The following is an 18486-nucleotide window of genomic DNA, read 5'->3' as shown; positions in this document are numbered from 1 at the left end:
GGTCTAGACACACATAACTTTTTCTACATCTACATGTGTGTGGCCTTCTAAATAAGGGTGCATCTTATATGCCGTCAAATACGGTAATTTTCCTCTTGAAAATGGCCATGGGTTTTTAACTTTGTTCTGTCTGCCACGTATGTTAACACTACTGTAAACCTGGTCTTTTCACAACCTGCACTTCTGATTTGAATAGTTTCCACAGTTCTATTGCTTAGTCAAAGTTCACTGATGTTTCATTCATGTTTCCAATATTAGGCAATGGAAAGTTATATTTTTGCCTACTAACAAACTTGTGAAAACTCATGTCTTTATGTTCAAAATCTTGTGTTAATTTCTGGGCAACTTTTATTTTTCTGTCCAGAAACCAGACTATTTTTGTTCATGAAAAAAAAAACTACACGAACTTACTGTTGCTTTAAATTCTTTGCCCTGCTCTGGAATGGCCCATGCTTACTTCGATGAATAAGCCCTAATGATATTTTTTTAACATTAACGATTTTGCCTCTGTTCTTTTGTACCCATTCCTATACATTATTTTCTAAACCTGGCCAGGATGCTATTCTTTTCCTCACAGAACATTTGTTGTGTCTATGGTTACCTTTTTTTTTTTATATGTACATAACACTCCAAATGATAACTTTCTCTTCAATGTATAACAACATTTTCTGTTTTCGCTATATTAAAACTAGTCAGCTATGAAAAAACTGATATTCTACATGTTAGAATAAATTTGATAAGAAGATGGAGTCATTTAATTAACTACAAATTCACATGCAACATTACATTGTTATGATCCTGAATTTGATTTGTGATTTGAGTTTGAAAGGTCAAATCACTATTTATGCACTATGTCTAAAGTTTTAAACAGTTGTTTTGTATCTGTCTGCTTGATAACTGCATAGTGAATATTCTAATCAAGAAAAGATGCCAATAAGGGCAAACTTCATGAAAATATGTCACAGCATAAAAACAATACTTGAAGGTACTGATATAACTATTGAAAATACTAAAGTAAAATTTTCGCCTTTGGAAAGGGCTTTTTTTTAATTTAATGGACCTTGGAAAAAGAAATATTGGAGTTATTGCTTAACGATGAATCGGAAACAAAATAATAAATGAGTATGAAATGTAGAGTTATAGAGAAAGATGTTATGAAGTTAAAACCTGTGTCAATCTTTTAACACTGAATTTTAACCACTTAACTGCCATGGAAAATAAACAAGATTCATTTAACAGTGCCACGGTTTTTCACACATGGTGCGCGCAGTTATGCGATATATTAGGGAGAAAATAAGTGCAAGTTTTACTTTCACAAAATAAAGAATAAAAGAAAAAAATGAATGCGCAAAATTTAATGTTTTGAGTAAAAGTATAATAAAAAGATGTAAGTATAATAAAAATGATGTTTTTTATAATAAAAAAGATCCCTAAAATGGAGTTTCGATCAATTCATTTTTAGACAAGTAAAGTGTAATATCAGGTTTCAGTGAAAACATATATTCAATATATGTTGTGAAATCAGTATGCCTAAAAAAACATATATTTCTTCTGAACTGGTTGAATGCCACGATTTTGTTCTTGATTTTTCGTTTGCAAGGTGTTGCTTCATATAGTCATCTACAAAATGGTTAGTTTCGGTATCAATATGAAGCACGAGCAGTTCATCAAAAAAGATAAATGGGTTTGAAACATCCATTATACCTTTCTTTATTCCTGTAACCTACTACAAAATGTAAACGAAAACGGAGGACACAGAAAAAAACTTACTCAAACAACACCAGCCAATACCGTGCAGTCATTACTTTCACCACATTAGACACACCTCTCTCTCCAATTTCTCCCCACACTTCTCTGAAATAGTATCCTCCTTCGCATACTTTGCAAAGTTCATTGTGTTGCATTCCAAAGCTTTGTGAATAATTTTACGGGTAGCTGCGCAAAGCAAACAATAGTATTTTGGAAGGGCGTATATATACGCCCGTGGCAGTTAACGCATGGGCTGAGCAAGGCGTATATATATGCCCGCAGCAGAAAATAAGTTTCCTTCAGTGCTGAACTGAACTCAGACTAAACTGAAACTTCCAAAAACTGAGCTTGTAAAGTTTGGCTTGAAAATAAGAAAATGGATCACTTTTTGGAGTCAATTTAGCAGAATTCATGATTATGAATCAGCAGAAGAGGCAGATAATTTCCATTACTGTTTATAGTGTATGTTTCCCAGTAGCTGCGCAAAGGACATTACTGATAATTACCTTCCTACAGCAGAAAACTACAGAAAAGTGATTGAAAGCATAAAAACAAGATTTGGTTGGGTTGAACTGCTTGTGAAATTCTGTGCACATGAATTTAAAAAGTGTGGTAAAAAATACTAGAAGTGGTCAAACCAAAAGTGGCACAGTTCACCTATGGGATAAATTAGAATCCTATTTAAGGTCACTTGAGTCTATTGGCATGACTACTGATAAATATTCGGCTATATTGGTAGGTCTCTTTAGTTGAACTTGTGTACCTGAAGAATCGCTTAAGACTGAGCTTATAAACATAAGTAATTTTCTGAAAGCAGGAGAGATGAAAAATGAGCAACGCCTTTATGCTGGGACTCAAAGAACAGGCCTCTCAAATACGCGTCAAGTATGCTGACGACTACATTACGAAGGCATGCTAAGAAGGCGGTAGAAATACCTTACTTACTTCCTCCTTTAAAGGGTGAGTGGGGATTAGGGGACCCAATCGCCAAATGCTAGTGGTGAAGAATAATCATCCACCACCTTTTTTACTTTGAGCACCACTGTACAGACATTAGCTATTTTTTTAAAGCAGGAGAGATGATAAATGAGCAACGCCTTCGCCGGGACTCGAACCACTGGCTTCTCGAATAGGTGCCGAGCGTGCTGATTACTACACTACGACGCCATGCTAGGAAGGCAGGAGAAATACCTTATAGGCTAAGGAATCCTATGTTGAACTAATGTAAAAATTCCTATTGTGATAAATTATCAGAATTACTCGTATTTCTTCATACAAAAGTTGAAGACAAAGAACGTGTTTCATTAGCTAAAGCACAGATTAAACAAAATTATATTTCCACAATAGGTAAAATTTAAAGATGTTGAATGATATTCTACAGCCAATGATTTACTTTTTAACATAAAGAAAGGGACTGTTCTGCATTCTTTATTTTCTGGCAAGGCTCGTGAGACTAGACTGTTTTTATCGCCCTAGAAGAAAAAGTATTTTAAAGAGTAATAAAGGCCTTTAATGTTTGAAGTGAAGTCATTTGTCGAGAAATTGCAAGACATGTTAAATAAGTCATTTATAAGAAACACTGTCCAATTACATACAATGAGGTGAAGCATAAATTGAGTGTCAACTGAGGAAGATCGCAAATATGATTCACATTTAACATTTTCAAATTACAGAAGACTCCCCCTTAACCAGCCTAAATGGGACCGGGATTAAGACAGTTAAGCAAAATCCTGGTTAAAGTGGAGAATTGGGGGGGGGGGGGATTTAACTAATGGATAGGCACTTTTTTATGGTTAAAGTAAGCATTTATTAAATCTGTCACTTTCTTACAAAACATTTTTTTTTCCCTTCTGAAGGCTGGAAATTCGGCAACTCACTGCGTAGTACTTTTTTTTTTTTTTTTTTTTAATCACATCAATGAAGGAAGCAAATGCCTGCAATTTGGTTTCTTGTTGAAGATCTCTGTCAACAGTGAATCACTACTCCACATCTCAATATCTACATCTGGACATTCAATTAGACATTTGAATGATGACACAAAGTGCGTAATGTTCAGGATGAAATCTTAAATTGAACCGAGTAAGTTTTGGTTCTCAAAGCATTTTGATTGGATAGTTAATATTACTGTAAAATTATTATTGGCTGCTTGAGTTTTAGTTCAATTTACATCAACAGAATTAAGTAAGAGTCATATGACATAGATTTTTCTCAAAATTACGCAGTGCAAACAAATGCTGTTATTTTTAGAATATAGAAGGGAAATTAATTTACGCTGCTAATTTAATCTTTTACATATTCTTTATTTTTCTTACATATTGGCCCCCCTCTTCAAGAGGAAAAACGTGTAGCAACAGAGAAGCCTTTAAAAAAAAAAAAAAAAAGTTAAAGCACTAGCAAATGAAAAGAAAAAAAAACATAAATCATAAAACTTTGATCTTGTAAAGTATAATTTATAAATATTCATTTTTTTAAATAAATTTTTAATTTTTAGAGTCCTATTGAATATTTCACCATTTCAGTCAATGTCTTTTTCTTTCAGAGTTCACCTAATCATACTTCAGGAATGGTTCTTGTTATCGCAGAATATCACAAAATAAACTTTTACATAATCATTACTTATCATTAAATGTAACACATGTATTTATAACTTGAACGACTTGCCATGACTTTCACATACTGTGTTTACTTTTAGCTCAATCGACTTACCATATTTCTCACATGCTTTTTCTTTCATTTACAAACATAAAAGTTACTTTGAAAGTCATTTTGCTAGTAAATATGCCAACCGTTTTCCTACAAAATATTTCGTGCATTTCTCAAGAGTTATTTCCTCAAAATACTTCTGTCTCATTTCTGCTTTTTCTTGTACGCTAAGTTTTGCTGTTGCACTAGCATTATTTTCTTTGTACACAACTGCATTAAAAAAAAACTGCTTAATATACTTAAATTTTGAAAGAATACTTCTTAAAATATGCGTACACTTTAGTAGTTAAAGCAGACTTCCAATCACCTGGGATATAGTTCATGGCTAATTCAACAGCAAATGAAAAAGCACACTAAAGATGAATAATCAACATGAAAATCAACAGAAAATGCTTATTAGCATTTGCCTGTATGTTTAAGCAGTTTAATTTGGAGACAAGCCCCACTGGTTAAGCAAATTAAATGAACACTCGGAACAGGAAGAAAGATAAGGAAAAGAGGAAATGCACTTAAAAACAGAAAAAAACTTCTTTTATTTATAGTATTTTTGCATTTCAATACAAGTGGATGGGAAACAAAAAATTAAGAAATGTACACTCAAATTATTTTTGATATTCAGCAATTTTTTTGGCAACACTAATACATTTCAATACAATTAAACTGTATATCGTTATGATTAAAAGCAATTCCTAAACACTGTGATAGCATCTGCTATTAAACATCTCCCATTTTTTAAAATTTTTCTCTTTTTTTTTTCCCCCACTTACCAAAGAAATTCTGCTTTATTCAGTTGTTTTGTGACCTTTTACTTCTCAGTTAAGATCCAGTTAAACTGAAACCTGGTTAAATCAGGTATTAAAGATACTTACATAGAAACAATGCAAATTTATAAAAATTGGTATAGGAGAAATCTAAACAAAACTAAGTCATGGCCTATAATATGGAAACTTCTCCAATCTGCAGAAATTATAGTCCTAAGATGTGTGATTTTCAGAACTCTACTCTGTGTGCATATTCCCCTCCCTTTTTATGTAAGGGAGTAATTTGTGTAATTTATTTCTGAAGAGCTGGCTTATACAATACACACTGCACATTCAAAGCACAAAAATTATACTATCATATTATACTATTTGCTTTAAAGGACATATCAATTTCAAGAACATTCTTTTCACTTACTTTGTGAACGCATTTTACACTGTTACCCTGTATCATATGCTGAAAAAAGAACTAGGCAGAAATTATGCAAATATATATGATACATTTATTAATTATACTTAGCACACATACATACAGTATATATAGTACATGCACACACATATACAACATGGGACTTACTAAGTATCTCTTGAAGTATCTATGCCAAGTTCTCTAAAAGATGCTGTAGGAAAGAGCGAATAAAGACGAGGAGTGACACGAAATTCCTCATCCTCATCTTCAGATTCACGTTCAAACTCGTCTAGACTAAAAAGGAACAAATTTCATTAATCAGACATAATAGTTATGACATATGAATTTTGAAAAGACACACACATATATAAAGGGCTATCAAATATGAATGAGCCTTTATTGGTTCAGCATCAGGATGGATATTTGTAGAAGTCTAGGCAGTTGAAGTTGCTTGGTGGAGTTCTCCAGAGCAAGGGAACCACTGCAGCCGGCTTGTCCTGTGCTTTATTTAGTAGCCCTTATGATAAGCGAGGGGAGTGCGCCCATCTCTGTTCAGAAACACACAATTATGAAGCTCCTTGTATGTGAAAACAGCCGAAATTTACTGCAGACTGCTTTCCCAGTTCGGGAAAGCTCTGCTTTCATTGTCAAGAGTGAAGGTTTGGTGCAATGTTGTGAATCGAGGTCATCTCCGTAATCCTCGTACCAGTGTGACTAAAGAAAATATTGCATGTATTTGTGAGCTTTCAGAATTAAATTTGCTTTGGTTTAATGAATCAATGACAAAATTTATACTATGCTATTCTTTTTGTTCCATTCAATATGAAACACCTATTGTTATAAGGATCACAATGTCTTTTTTTCAGTTTACTATAATTATATTCAGTTGATGATTATAATAACAAATGAGGAGAAAGAAAAGACAATGCTGGATGTTTGGGGAAAAAATATGCTCAATACATCATATGAAAGCTTAAAATTTGAGTGTCATAAGAACATACATTAGTAAATATACTTATAAAAAATTAACCTACATATATTTATGCAAGATATCCATTTTAAACATAAAATATCAATGACGAGTTGCTCAAAACATCTTTTTTTTTAAAGCAATAAAATAATTTTATTAAAAAATTGCATTACTGCTTTTAAAATTACATATTTACCTCCAGCTCTAATTTTAGAATGATGCACTTCAGAAAGAGCAAAAATTTGGTATTTTAAGAATATGAACAGAAAACAGTTTATAGTTATTACAAAAATACTTAAATGATGCCTTTGAGCCATAACTACTGAATACTGATTACTCTCAAAAATCACATTCACTTCAAACAACACTACAGACTGGAATTCCACAATGTGTGCAATCCACCATATCGTCAATCACTGAATTTGCATATTTCTGGTGCAAACAGATGCACGGAAATGCAATTTTGTGTTCAATTGTATTTAATTAACATAAATAATCACAGCACTGGATGCAACATTAACTTAGTGACCACTTCTTTCTCATTTTCCTTTAATTTTGATGACCAGTATACATATGTGCAAGATAAAAATATGTAAATATAAATTTACATAATGTGTGTATGTAATGTGCAAGATAAAAATATATAAATTATAATTTAAATTAGCAATAACCCCTTAATGATTAAGGTACAATAACACACCGAACAAATATTAATTTAGAAGTCAAACAACAAAAATCAGCGTTATATTTTCACAGAATCTTAAAATTTGAATTTTCAGAGAAATTTGAAAATATAACGTTGATTTTTGTTGTTTGATTTCTAAACTAATAAACCCCTTCATCATGAACATAAGCCTTTTACCTCTACTCTCACTAAGATGTTGCTTCCTACTGTAACAAAATCAAATATGTAACTCTTCTGGAACAAGCACCATCAATGTGCCATGTATTTGTGCCTGCAATATGTTTAACTACAAGAAATATGATTAAAATTTGCTACAATTCTGTCTTATTGCATCTATGTGACTTCTAAGTTTCTTCTTCATTCTGGTATTCTACTAAGTATACTTCAAAAACATCCAACATCTAGCAGTATCACTCCTAAATCATCGCATACTACACACATACTGGTTATGCGGTTTTTATTTTTGAAATTACTGGTCACAGACATCACTTCGCATTATAAAACTCTTTAAAGGAAGAATGTGCGACTGCTAACGTGAAGTTACATTATGGCACTTAAAAATTTTTAAAAATCAATTTCAAATAATTACTCTTTTTTTTTTTTTGTGTGTGTGGCTCCCTGGCCTTTAATTATGCATAAAGTTTCTATGCATTGTAAAAAAATAAAATACACAAGAAAATTAGACTCCCCCATGATAAAAACTGACAGATGTTTCATTTTAGAGTTTGAGATGATGTTTAACAGTAACAGATTGATCAATTTAACACTAAACAAAAGTAACAGTTTTTATTTTTGTTTTTTAAATCTACCAATTTTATAAGAATCAGCCTTTTGTAAGTAAAATTTGTTCGAGACCTATGACAGATATCTGGAAGAAACATATCTGCCTGTGGTCACATACTTCTAGTACACCACAGAACTCGGATGGTTAGAAAATGGTTCTCTAAATTCATGGGTACAATTATGACATGTTAACTAACCGATTTTCTCCACTCCCATAGCTACCAGATGGAGGAACATCTCTATTGAGATTAGGAAATTCAGGGATGTGAGCTGAGTCAAATTCAGATCTGTTGGCCGAGACGAATTCAGGTTGGTGAGTTGAACTGAATTGAGGTCTATAGGACGAGCCGAATTCAGTTCTATGGTCTGACTCAACTTCTGGCCTGCGGGCCAAATCAAATTCGGGACTGCGAGCCGAACTGAATTCAGGTCGGTTAGTAGAAATAAATCCAGGTATATTAGTCGAACTGAATTTAGGTCTATGAGCTGAACTGAATTCAGATCTATGAGCTGAAGCGAATTCAGGTCTCCCAGCTAAACCGAACTCAGGTCTGGGAGTGAAATGAAATTCAGGTCTACGAACCAAACCCATTCCACGAAAGTGATTATGCATATTCCTTCTAAAAGAGGAAAAAGAATAATTACAGAAGAATAGTTTGCAGCATAATGAATATTTTGGCATAAGATTTACAGAGATTTATCAAAGTATCATTTAAAAATTCACTTACATAATAGGACACTTAATGTTTTTTTAATGACTGTTTAGAAATACACAAATACTTTGACTCAATACTACAGAAACAGGGTAGTTTAATGAATAAAATGTTACTTGTACGTTAGCCTGCAGACAGACATGCAGTTGTCACTAATATAACTTAGGGACAATTTTATTAACCATTTCTGTTCCTCAGATGAAATAATTGTGTAAGTTTCTGAGGTAAGAATAATGGCCTTTTCACAAACTACTTTTCTTGCTGGAAATAGACCAGGAAGGATATTGTGAATGCAAAAATGATATGGAAAATGCTGTATGAGCAACAATGTTTTAAATTATGCAAGATACAACTGGTGCATGTCGCTACACTAGCAAACAAAGGATTTTTACAAGGAGATACTATTAAAAATGGATTTGAAGGATTTCATACATTCATCTTTATCAATGAAGTCATATTTCACTTTAATGGGAACATTGGCATGCACTATATTCATATCCAAGGAACCAAGAAACCACATATCAATAAAATAACAGCTTTAGTCTCCATAAGCCAATGTATAATGTCTCACAAGAAAATATACAGCCCTTTTAGATTCACTGAAACAACTCGGACAAGTAATTCATTTCATGACATGTCGGAAAACTAGTTATTATTCAAACTGGATAAGAATTACGATGATTACATTCTACAGCCAGTGTTTCCCTATCCCACTTTCATATCTCGATGGATTCTGAATTGTGCTAGATTGGTCACACTGCCGATGAGGAAAGCAAATTTCTCCTAACATCCTGGTTTACAGCCTCATGAAATTCTTCTAGAAGCATTTATATACCATTATTATCTAATTTCATCTAAAAGCTTCATATTCAGATATCACAAGGAGTGCATGAAAGCACATGCTTCACTGTGTTATGAATGAATTTGATTACAATATATGTGTTGTACAATTCACGATGAATTCATTGGGGGATTGTAACTGATGCATCAAAAACACGAACTGCTATTGCTCCTGATAAAAGCACATTCTTTTGTATAGGTCTTAAAAATGCAAAATTACAACATGCAATTGTCAAACTTGGTAATACACTTTCAACTGTTTGTAAGACAGGAAAAGGGATTATTTTTAATGTTTTATTATTTTGATGTTTCTAAACAAATAAAAGCTTCATGTTATCACATATCAAATAAATTTGCTGCTATTTTTACCTCAAATATTAGTCGGTTAGAGTAGAAAGAAGGGTACCCCACTTGGATTATTGCGAAGTTGTTTATCGGCAAGTTGTTGTTTAATTTATGGTAGCCTAATTAGTTGAATGTTATGGAAACCCTATTATGACGTAATTGGTTGCATGATTGCGGTAACTTCGTAAGGGCTTGTGGTGTGTGTTCGTTAGGAAGTAAATTGCTTGTTTAGTGGTTTAGATGGTAAAATGGCTGAATGTGGTATTATTAATTTGAAGTTTCTGGACGATTTGGAAAGAAAGGTGAAAACAGCATTACATGACTGGTGTGTAAAAGAAGGTTTACTTAGTAGCCATTATTAGGTGTCCTGTTTGTAGGAAGGATATGCGTATGGTCGAAGCTCACTGAGGAGGATATTTTTCACTCTTATTTTTTAAAATTTATGTGGCAATGCCAGTACACAGATTTTAGTCCAGATAATTTTAGGAAGTTTCTGGATGCTGTTAAGGAATTTTGTTTGACTGTAGACGTGTTTATTCGTAAATAAAGTAAGTGGATAGTTCCTTTGTGAAGTGCAATGATGAATTTCCTTTTTTATGTTATTTCATTGTTCTATTTAAAATGCAGTTTATTGAGATAATATATTTTTTGTTGGCTGCTACTCTTGACTTATTAAATGAATATAGTTTGATGTGTACATGGACAAAGTCAATGGTGTATGCAGAGCCTAGTTTGCGCAATTATCCGATTTTTTTTAAGTGAAAATAGGTCAATGTGAACAAGTCAAGGGAGTGCACAATGCCATTTTTTGTGCAATTCTGGGATTTTTTAGGTCGATGTGTACATGGATATCGAGCTTGTGGATTCTTTGTCGTCATTTTGGCTTTGTGTAGCGACGATTTTTGGTTGTGGCTTGGTGTAGCGGCGATTTTTGGCAAAGTCAAAGAAACAAACTCGATATCCATGAACCACCAAGGGGTACCTGTAAATATACTTTTACATATTAGTCGATTTAGATATATTTCTTCTAAACTCTTGGTGTAACAATTTAATCAAATTAGTTTTTATACTACTAACATGAATTTCATGTTGAATACAATGCATATAACAGGGATCGTACACATTTCTGCACATGGAAGAAGGACTTTTAAGGACTATTAATGAAAAAAATTAAGACCTATCAGCAAATGGAAGCTGAATAAATTCAACTAAATTCAATCAACTTGTGTCTGAACTTCTCTTATGTAATAACACCCTAAGAATAAAATAGATCCGTAAGTAGGATGCATTCTTATTAAACACAATTTCATAAACTATAAAACAAATTTGGAAATAAAATCTGCTTTATAAAACTTATTCAAGTAGCATTAAATATTTTTATAAGTCAAGAGGCGTAGCTAGGGTTTCCAGTGCCCTGGGACAACTGAAGATCTTGTGCCTCTTTCTGTGCGCCAAGAATAAAACATGTTTCATTCTAAAATTTCGTAACATCAATTTGGTGCCCCTGGATTGCTGCGCCCGGGGACAGATGTCTCCCCTTGCCCCACCCTAGCTGTACCGAAATACGCAGCTAGAGATTTTGATCACTGAAGGAATTCTGCCACGTCACCACGTGTTTGATTTTATCTGTACGGAGTTGAGATTTTGAATATCAGAAAACATGTCAACTACGGAAGTGTCTGAGGAGCTTGAGAGCGCGGCGGGTTGCTTCTAGTGTTGGGTTTGTGTAGATTGTCTTTGATGGCCAGTGGGGGTTGGAAGGATTGGCGCGGGAAGTGGATGGATGGAAACATTTTCGCTTTTGGTTGTTTCTTCTTGTGTGCAGGTGCAGCAAAATCGATGGGTGCTCTATCAATTTCGTGAAAGAGGTCGTCCATAAATGATGTCATGCTTGGAGGGGAGGTTAGTGAAACTGTGACAAGACGGGGAAATCATATTTTGATTAAAATAAAAATGTTTAAAATCAGCAGATTGAATTTTGAAGTTATTTTAAAATTACCAAAATTTGAAGGTATTTCCTTAACTGGGGCAAAAGCAACTTTCGTTTTTTTTTTTTTTTTTTTTTTTTTTTTTTACACATTCCTTTCTTTCCAAAAAAAAAAAAAAAGACATTCAGAGTAGGTTTTCAGAATAGGGTAGTGGCAGAAATTGTAATTTTATTGCTATTGTGTATTAATTATGTTTTTGCTGTAAACTTTTCTCTTATTTCATACAAAATAAGTGCATGAATCATTATTATTGTTATACACTCATGTCCATAAATTAAGGATAATGCAAAATCAGACAAAGGAACAGTTAGAAGCAAAACAAATTTGACTTATTTGTAAAGCTTATTTATTAAACAAAAGGTAAAGAGCAAAAAAAGATGCTATATGTTTGATATTATTAAAACAATTAGTGATTTTTTCTCCCTGGAGCAAATTACAAAAAAAAAACCTATTTACAAAAAACCAATATTACATGGTTGGTATGATTGTTAATACATTGTATGTCTCACAGACGATGCAATACAGTCCGTACAATGCCTAGGCATGCTGAGTATCAAATTATCCATCTGATCTTGGGGCATATTACACCACTCAAAAAGCAATGCTCTTCGGAGTTCCGGTAGACATGGAGGAGGAGGTTGACGGGCTGCAACGCCTCGGCCAAGCATGTTCCACATGTGCTCTACTGGATTTAAGTCCGGTGAGAATGCTGGCCAGTCCATACGGGTGATATCCTCCGATTGAAGGCATTCCCTTACGATGTTTCCACGGTGAGGACGGGCGTTGTCATCCATAAACACAAATTGTGCAGCCATGGCGCCCCGAAACAAACGTACATGTTGTTCCAGAATGACGTCCCGATAGATTTGGCTTGTCATGGTTCCAATTTGAATATGCAGGTCAGTTCTGGAGCCCAGAATAATTTTACCCCAAACGAGCACTTCTGCACCACCGTAACGGTGTTGTTCAATGATGTTTTCTTGGTGGTAACGGGTACCTGGAGTTCTCCATATGAAAGTCCGGCGAGAATCAGACTGCAAGCTAAACCTGTACTCATCGGAAAACATAACACAAGCCCACTGTTGCGGTGTCCACAATGCATGCTCTCTACTCCAGGCTAACCGCAGGCGACAGTGAGTTGCAGTAAATGGAACGCATCTGACAGTTCTACGAGCATATAGACCAATCTGCCCTAAGCGTCTGTACACGATCTGCCTTGAAATTGTTGCACCAGTGGCTGAAGAGAGCTGACGAGACAGGTCTGAGGCTGTGCTCCGCCTGTTTCTTTTGGCAGTAACTGCCAAATACCAGTCCTCATTCGGCTTTGTAACTCTGGGGCGACCTGTGCTGTAACGTCTACTCACATTACCACCATCTTGGAATTGTTGCCAAAGCCTGGAGAAGACACACTGTGCAATTCCAAGTTTGTCTGATACTTCCAGTTGGGTATGCCCACATTCCAGACAGCCGATACTTCTACCACGTAAAAAGTCATTTAAATGCGTCCTTTGTGTCATAACTATTCGGTTATTGCACTGAAATGCTTATATAGCGCCTGCGAACAATTTTACTTCTTTGCCTGTATTCCTTATATATCACTCTCTTACACTCTCGCCATTGTGACGTACCATCGGTGTCATCTGGTTACTTCCTGAAATTTGCATATGATTTTTGAAGATGTGTGTAGTGATTTTGCAGGTGATATATTTATTTTAGAGTTCGATTTCAGCGTGACTCCAAATTATCCTTAATTTATTGACATGAGTGTATTTACACGTCATTAAAACATATAGTTTAAATTTAAAAATAAAGTCTGAAATATGATCTATAACGTAGTACTACGTTTTTGAGCTGCAAGTATAAGTTTACGTAATATTGCGTGACATGTGACAAAGGGGGGGAGGGGGTATGTTGAAGTGTGACACTTTGTGACGAACATGGGGAGGGGGTCCAAAATGTTGCAGAAAAGTGTGACATCATTTATGGACAGCCCCAAATGAGCACAGTTGCGTACTTGAAAAACGTCGGAAGATTTTCTTTGTACAATATTGAAGGTAGGGGGAGTACACTATGTTTTTTTTTTTTTTTTTTTTTTCAGCTGTGTTGTATTGTTGGAGGGAAACAAAGGAAAAAAAATCGGAAAATAGAAATTTTGATGCAACTTTATAGTATGAGTAAAAATGTCGCAATAAATTTAAAATAGAAAATTAACTACAACTAGCTGTGTAACAACCCGATAGGATGCAGTTTCCTAAGTAAATATCAGAAATTTAATGATCACTCTGTTTTAACATGATATTTTTTATTTATACGGATAAATAACATACCACAGAAGTCGTTTAATACCTACAGTTCGGTAGTAAAGGGCATAGGGGTGCGTAGGGTCTAGACATTAAAATAATCACAAACCTTTATCCCACTTATAGATAAGATAATGACCTTCAGTACCACTGCGAAATAAAACTTATTCAAGCTACTAAATTTTAAAAAAGATAAATCTCTTATTCTCTACTCTCCCCTATATATATTAAAAATTCTGAATAAAAAAGTAAGATAATTTAAGCATTAAATACAACATAAATGACCTTGTGTGTTTAATTGTACAATACTGGCATAAAATAAAATTTACACATCTATTCATATACACATGGTTGAAGAGCTTTTCCACAAAAAAAGTGTATACTGTTCCTTTTTAAATTACATTTAGGTTTATTTTGAGTTAAATTTGTACTTTTGGAGATTTGGCACCATACAATAAGCAACAAAATGATTAGAAATATTTTTAAAAACAAAAAATGATTTTAAAAAATGCATAAACATATATATTTTATTTAAACATTTTGAATTACCAAAAGCACTAGAAAATGAGGCATGTTTTGAAAAGTGAGATAATATAATATATTTGGATGTACTACAGTAATAAGTAAATTTCAGCAAAATGGTTAAAAATATTTTTAAAAACGCACAATATGATTTTAAAAGGCACATTCAATATAACAATTTTGAATTGAAGATTGTCAAAAAACACTAGAAAATAAGATAAGAAAGGGGTTTAAAACTGTGAGAGCGCAATACCTGGATGCAGTAACTACTGTAAACGCAAAGATGCAAAAGAATGGTAAAAGATATTTTTAAAACTCAAATTACAGCCAAAGTGCATTCGACATAAGAATTTTGAGTGAAAGATTATTAAAAACACTAGGAAATAAGGCAGCATGTCTTTAAAACTACGAGAACGTAATATCTGGATGCTGTAACAGCAAAAAGCAACAAAAATATTTGTAAAATCGCATTATATGAATTCAATAAGTACATTCGATATAAAAATTTAAATTAAAGATGATTTAAACACTAGAAAATAAGATAGCATGCTTTCAACTATATGAGAACTTAACATATGTGAGTACAGCTAAGTAAATAATAGAACTATAGAACTTTATATTATATTAATGATCTAAATACAATTTCAAAATAATATTTTTTTTAAGAAATTGACATTTGAATGAAGTAATATTTCATTTAATTAAAACAAATAAAACTTTGATAGGCTGTGCAAAACGTTATAAAAGTATGGAAATTTTAGGCATTTAATTACTTCTATTTCTATTTATAAAGACCACTTAAAATATGTAACGAAAAATTAAGCATAAAAAAATTGACTCCCAGAAAGCTGAACTTAGGTTGGAATTTTAAGAAGGTCAAGAAATGATTAAATATTATAATTGTAATGTAAGAAAATTAGTTGTTTCAACTTTTGTCCACTCAAACGGTTTCGCCGATCATTCAGTATTAATCCAGCTTTAGAGAACACCCTTTCGCATGGCACTGAAGTAGCCACAAGGCCTTATTTTTTGAGTGGATCAGATTTCCTGGAAAGTATGGGCTCTTGCAGGTATCTTTTCACTTCTGCTGCAGCTTTGTCGATCGCCGCGTCTGCTGCAGAAGCTGATGAAGTTCGAGAGTCTAACTTGACTCTCAAACTCGAACCAAACCAATGATTCGTCTATCTCTTCATCTTCCTCTTCCACATCCTCAACAAGATTATGGGTAGTTTGTGCAACTACCGATAACTCGCAGAAAATATCACTTTCAATTTTTTTGGCAACACAACATCACATTTGAGCCCCAATTTTTTTATTCGGGGGTCAAGGAAAGCAGCTCGAGCAATGTCTTCTCTTGAATCGATAGTTCTAAATATATTACCCAATTCACGTTGTAGTACTAGTACCACATTTTGTACTTGTTCATTAACACTTTTACTAAACAGATTTTCACACACTTTTACTAAACAGATTTTCACAGATTTTTTGAAGTCCGCCGATTAACACAGGCGCCATAGATACTGACAAGTATTTTTCCGAACTCAACTCGCAAGTCACCTTTTCAAAAGGTTTCAAAACGTCACAAAGATGTTGGACACTTTCCCATTCTGGCACATCAAGAGCCTCTAGGGGATCGTTCATCAAACCTATTGCAGAACGAATAGCGTCTTTCAGTTCAAGGAAACGTTTTACCATATAAAACGTGCTGTTCCAACGTGTCTTCACATCTAAGATGACTTTTAAGTCTTTTCTCTCCTCACTAGAGCACAGATATTTTCGCAAATTTTTTGCAGCGATATTACTTCTGTAAACTATCACAATATCCCTAATTTCGTTAGAAGGTCGTTAACCTCGTTTAGAGAATTTGTGACAGCCAAATTGAGAGAGTGTGCAATGTATCTTAAATGTTTTAACTTTAGTTCGCTGTCGACAGCATTAATCATATTTTTGGCATTGTCAGTCACTATTAAAGACACTTTTTCCATCGGAAATTATGGTTGGCAAATGTGTGTGATATTTTCTGCAATATTTTTGGCTGAATGACGTTCATAAAAAATTGGGCAGTCAATCAGTACTGTTTTCCTTTGCATGTGTTCGTCAGTAAAATGGCCTGTCACGGCCATGTAACTTTCAGCCTTTTGGTTGCTCCAACAGTCTACAGTCAAACAGATATTTTGTACAGCACTAAGAACGTTTTTTAAACTATTCTTTTTTCTTCATAAGCAGCACGAAGCAAGGATTTAGAAACTGTTTTCCGTGAAGGTAAAGAATAGGTTGGTTTCAAAGCCTTTGAGTATTCTCGGAATCCCTCATTTTCTATGACACTTATTGATTGTAAATCCTTATATACCATTTTGATCAGTGCGAGATCGATTACTTTTTTTTTATGTACATCCATCGTATTTCTCTGGACAAACTGCATTATGCTGGACTGGGATTTTTGTGAAAATACACCAACAATATCACAAGCACTGTTGTCTACCGTAAGTTGTGTAGTCTGTTGGGATGTGCATAGTTGCCCACCATCTGCAGGGCTAGTGACGACAGAACGGGCTGGAGCGGCATCAATATCATCAACATCTTGATTCGGCAATCTTACTAGACATTTTGTAATTCAACTTTTTTTTTTTTTTTCTGAGGCGTAAGAAACTGATAGAGACTAAGCAATTCTATAACGTACTGATACTCACCAGTACGAGACAAGAATAAATCTTATGGGAAAAGTGACGAAGTTGGGAGATGGTCATCAGCATCGTCAGATAAACATAAAAAAAAGTCTATTAACGACTTCCGCTGTTCACTCCATCTGCAAATTCTAAAATCAGTACTACGCTGTGAAAAGGGTAAGTGGAATATTGCGTAATGATTCTATTAATCAGGCATGAAAAAGCAAAAAATGCAAAGGAAAAAAGGGAAGGACATAATACATAAACATGTCTGGATAATTTCCGATGTTCCATTCGATAGTTTCCCCCTCCCCTCCAGAGGGAGTAAAAAAAAAAAAAGAAGATTCGGACTGCTAGGTCAAAGTTCACCTCTCTTCCTATCGGAGGAGCATTGTCACGTCCTGGGGGGTAAAGCAGGCGTTGACAATCCTGTGTTAGACACGTGACCTGGGTTTAGTTTTTGGCGAGATGAAAATCTGTTTTTAGAAGGGGGAGGAATTATCATAAGTGGGTCAGTTATCTTTGTTCTTTCATTAGAAAAGTTTAAAATTGCGTCTGTATTTTATGTTGATTGGCTTAGTGATCCACTAGATGCTGTGACATTTTCTGAAGTAGGTACAGCGGGATTAAAAAAGGATCATATTTATTTAAAAAGGATCACATGATTTACGTTGCCCTATTAAGCAAGCAAACGAAAAATATTTTTCATGATTTATGCTAAAAATATGTTGAGGAAAAGGAAGTAATCTAGTTGGCAGTTGATTCCATTCACCAATCCAACAACAGCAACTTACCAAATCAATCATTTCAGACCCACGCAGTTTTTCTCAAACGCAGTTTCCCTACAAACGATGAAAAATTAAAACATGCACAATTTGGACTGCAAATCATCTAGCGCACCCCTCCCTTTCCCTCCTGACTATACCGACTCCAATCACAAGCGAGCAATGCCGGTGACAGTGACTGTGTTAACTGCTACTATTCCCCACACACACACACGACGAACGGCCTTTCGAAAAATTTCCACTATTTCACACTCGTCCTCCCGCACACAC

The 18486-nt window shown here is 34.2% G+C and overlaps 1 protein-coding gene across 1 annotated transcript in view; it reads right to left on the bottom strand.

Annotated features, from left to right (window-relative positions):
• The window catches only part of LOC118200230 (uncharacterized), a 97878-nt gene that overhangs the window by 60388 nt on the left and 19004 nt on the right, over positions 1 to 18486 (bottom strand). The window contains exon 3 of the mRNA XM_085807771.1: positions 5788 to 5913. Within this exon, the coding sequence (XP_085663897.1) occupies positions 5788 to 5913 (126 nt within the window). The remainder of the gene's footprint in view (positions 1 to 5787; positions 5914 to 18486) is intronic.

This window comes from Stegodyphus dumicola, chromosome X1 (assembly GCF_044657685.1).
Source record: "Stegodyphus dumicola isolate Sdum_Otavi_A_Nest chromosome X1, ASM4465768v1".
Taxonomy (NCBI): domain Eukaryota; kingdom Metazoa; phylum Arthropoda; class Arachnida; order Araneae; family Eresidae; genus Stegodyphus; species Stegodyphus dumicola.
This window is presented reverse-complemented; position numbering and strand designations above follow the sequence as displayed.